The sequence below is a fragment of the Chanos chanos genome, chromosome 1, assembly GCF_902362185.1.
Source record: "Chanos chanos chromosome 1, fChaCha1.1, whole genome shotgun sequence".
NCBI classification, from domain to species: domain Eukaryota; kingdom Metazoa; phylum Chordata; class Actinopteri; order Gonorynchiformes; family Chanidae; genus Chanos; species Chanos chanos.
The window spans coordinates 37,064,711-37,067,705 of record NC_044495.1 but is presented as its reverse complement, the minus strand read 5'-3'; the positions used below and the strand labels follow the sequence as shown (position 1 = coordinate 37,067,705).

The 2,995-nt window shown below is 43.1% G+C and overlaps 1 protein-coding gene across 4 annotated transcripts in view; it reads right to left on the bottom strand.

The window, feature by feature from the left end:
• Positions 1–896: 896 nt before the first annotated feature.
• Positions 897–2,995, bottom strand: part of slc7a5 (solute carrier family 7 member 5) — a 16,309-nt gene continuing 14,210 nt past the window's right edge. Inside the window, exons 9-10 of one of the 4 annotated variants that reach the window (XM_030767702.1) lie at positions 1,651–1,828; positions 897–1,271 (exon numbers count right to left, since the gene is read on the bottom strand). In XM_030767702.1, coding sequence (XP_030623562.1) covers positions 1,216–1,271; positions 1,651–1,828 — 234 coding nt within the window. In that variant the 3' untranslated portion in view covers positions 897–1,215. Of the gene's footprint in view, positions 1,272–1,650; positions 1,829–2,337; positions 2,413–2,733 lie in introns of those variants that run through there. The other 3 variants (XR_004025198.1, XM_030767716.1, XR_004025197.1) reach the window with 3 other exon arrangements.

Genomic DNA, 2,995 nt, shown 5'->3' with positions numbered 1-2,995 from the left:
TAACGTCTCAGGTTTTCACAGTGCTGACTTTGAGGCTCCTGTCGGCTGAATGAGAAAGCCTGCTCCATGCGTAATTTACATGTTAATGAAATACAATCCGGTATCTAGAATTAAAGCTTACTTTATTACACCTCTATGCACTGTGAGGACCGAAATGGCATGATGAAAGCAAGGCCCAATTAATATATCATCATCATCCTCATCCTCATCATCATTATTATCACCACAACGACAGGAGTTTGTGAAATGTCTAGTTTAACGAACTAAAAGAAACCTGGATTTAGAACTGTGCTACATGCCCATAAAAGTAAACACGGATGATTTATGAGTAGAAATTCATAATAACAGAGACTTGAGAAAACAGATTACCCATTTCTACAATTACAGAGAAGGCACAGCGAATTGCTCAAATCTACTGTATACACAAAAAGGGGGGGGGGGGTTCAAGTCTATGACACAGGAGAGATGGAGGCCTCCTCCTCCTCCTCCTCCTCCTCATTCTGCGGAGCAGGCCAGTATGACTGATGAGTTTACGTAAGCCCTAACACATACCACACTAAGTCTCACATGTACACAGCTTTTGTCGCAAAGAAAAGAGTGAAAAACACAGTTACACAGGTCATCACTCACACACACACACACAGACGCAGACACAGACAAACACACACATGCACACACACTCATACGCACATCTGTTTTTGACTGCTTTCTCTGCACATGCAATACGTAATCTCTAATACTGGCATTGTAAGTGAACAAGTTCAAAAATGACCACTATTCTCCAACCATGGCAAACCGTCATGCCAAGATACTACCATTATAAAGCCTCAAAGATGACTGTCTTCAAGACCACTGATGGAACATCGAAAGATAAAAAAAAAAGTCGAAGAAAATTAAATTTGGGGGGAGAAGAGAGAGAGAGAGACAGAGACACAGAGAGAGAGTAACTGCTCATTGACTGAATATGATGTACGGCAAATAATGCTTCCAATATTTTACAAAAACCTGACTCAAAAATGTTCAGAGACTGGTTTCTGCTCTACATGCAGAAGGTATGTTGCTCATCATGGGAAAGCTGAATGCTGTTATGTGAGCAGTGCCCTATGTAAGAGTGTTGGGGTAAAGAGGAAGAGGAGAGGGTTTAAGAGGAAGAGGCGAGGACCAGGGGCTTTCTGAAAGGGGAGGGATTCTTCGTTCTTCCATCTGTTTGTTCGATCAGGATTCCTGAGGCACAACCTCCATTAGCTTCTGACAGAGGGCTGTGGATGAGACTGGGGAAACACAAAAGAATTGAACCAATCAGCACTTTGCATTCGTAGAGTAACTATCCAGTCAACAACGCTAAATATTAAAATGGATGTTCATTTTGTTTCTTTGATTTGATATTGCTGTGGCGCAAACATCATAACATAGAGCGGCTGATGTTTGGTTTTCTCACAAATGTCGTTTTTAGTGTGTTTGCTACAAATATTGACAAACTTCAGCTAACACACATGCCAGCAGGAAACAACGTAAACTAATGTTAGCTACAGCTAGCTATACAGAGCACAGCTCAGCTCGTACAACTACTTATACAAATTCTAAATGTACACACACTCACACACACACACACACACACACTTTAAAACTTTTGGATAAGTGAATACTTACAGATGACCTGTAGGAGCCATTTGGGTTTAGTCTGCCACAAAACTCCGAAGTAGTAAATGGGGACACCAGTGGCAATTATACCAGCTCCAATGCCACATTCCTTGGGCGTCTTCCAGATGGACACCACGATGAGGAACATGCAGGCCAGAACAAAGGTAATGGGCAGTAGGATGTTTACCTATTGGACACAGGGAGAAACCATGATGTTATTAGTCTCTTACACACGCACATGCACACACCAAAAACACATACTGAATACCAGAAAGTAACTCAATTTATGCTGAGTTCTGGACTACTGCTCTGGGGTTCCAGAGGTTTGTCAGCTTAGTCAAGGGCCAAAGTGAAGTGACTTATCCCAGAAGGACTCCAGTTCATTCACAAACACGTTTTTCTTAAACATGTCTATGATAAACAGATAGATGGTGCCTTCCTCCGCACCTGCCAAGGCCTGCACAGAATGTATTTAAAATAAATAAATAAAAAACTTTTTTTTTTTTCACAACATAAAGACTTGGGCTGTGAACGTAAAGAATGGACTGTGCTGTACTTGCTTTAAAACATCACTAAAGCTTTCTGTTTCACCCAGAGTCGTTCATTTCAAACTCAGCCGTTTTAATCAAGTCCCTGAACAACAGGTGAACGAACAATTAACAAATGGTGTCTTGTTATCCTCACAATGGCGGCGAACAGACTTGCATTGTGGTGGCAGAATTAAAGACTGACTGACTGAGTGCACAGAATGAGCGCAGACAATGGCATCCTCTGAAAAGAGAGAGAGAGAGAGAGAGAGAAAGAAAGAGAGAGAGAGTGAGAGTGAGGGAGAGAAGGAAAGCCTCCCTCCTTGTACTGTACCACTGGAGTGTTGGGTCAGAGTGATGAACTGTAGCATAGTAACAGACAGAAAAGTTTATCAGCGCTAGACACACTGAGCTACCGCTGGCCTCTTTCACATGGTTGGTTTTCACACACTGCCATGGCAACCAGGCAGACGAGTGGGGAGAGAGAGAGAGAGAGAGAGAGAGAGAGACAGAGAGAGAGAGCTGGGCAAAGAGGAAGGGGTCAGGGGTTGGTGAGGGGGGTTACATTGCTGCTGAACTTTCAGAGGTCAGAGAAAGAACAACGAGAGACATCCACCGGACACAAAGAGTCCCTGTGTATACTCTCCTAGTCCAAATCTGCCCCCATGTCAACATGTCTCTCAGTGTGGTGTCCCTGCTATTTCAATATATATGTAACCTGTAAACGTCCTCCTCACAGAGTGACTCAGGGTGTCCCCACCAGCCATACATATCTAACCTGTAAACTTCTAACCTGTAAACGTCCTCCTCACAGAGTGACTCAGGGT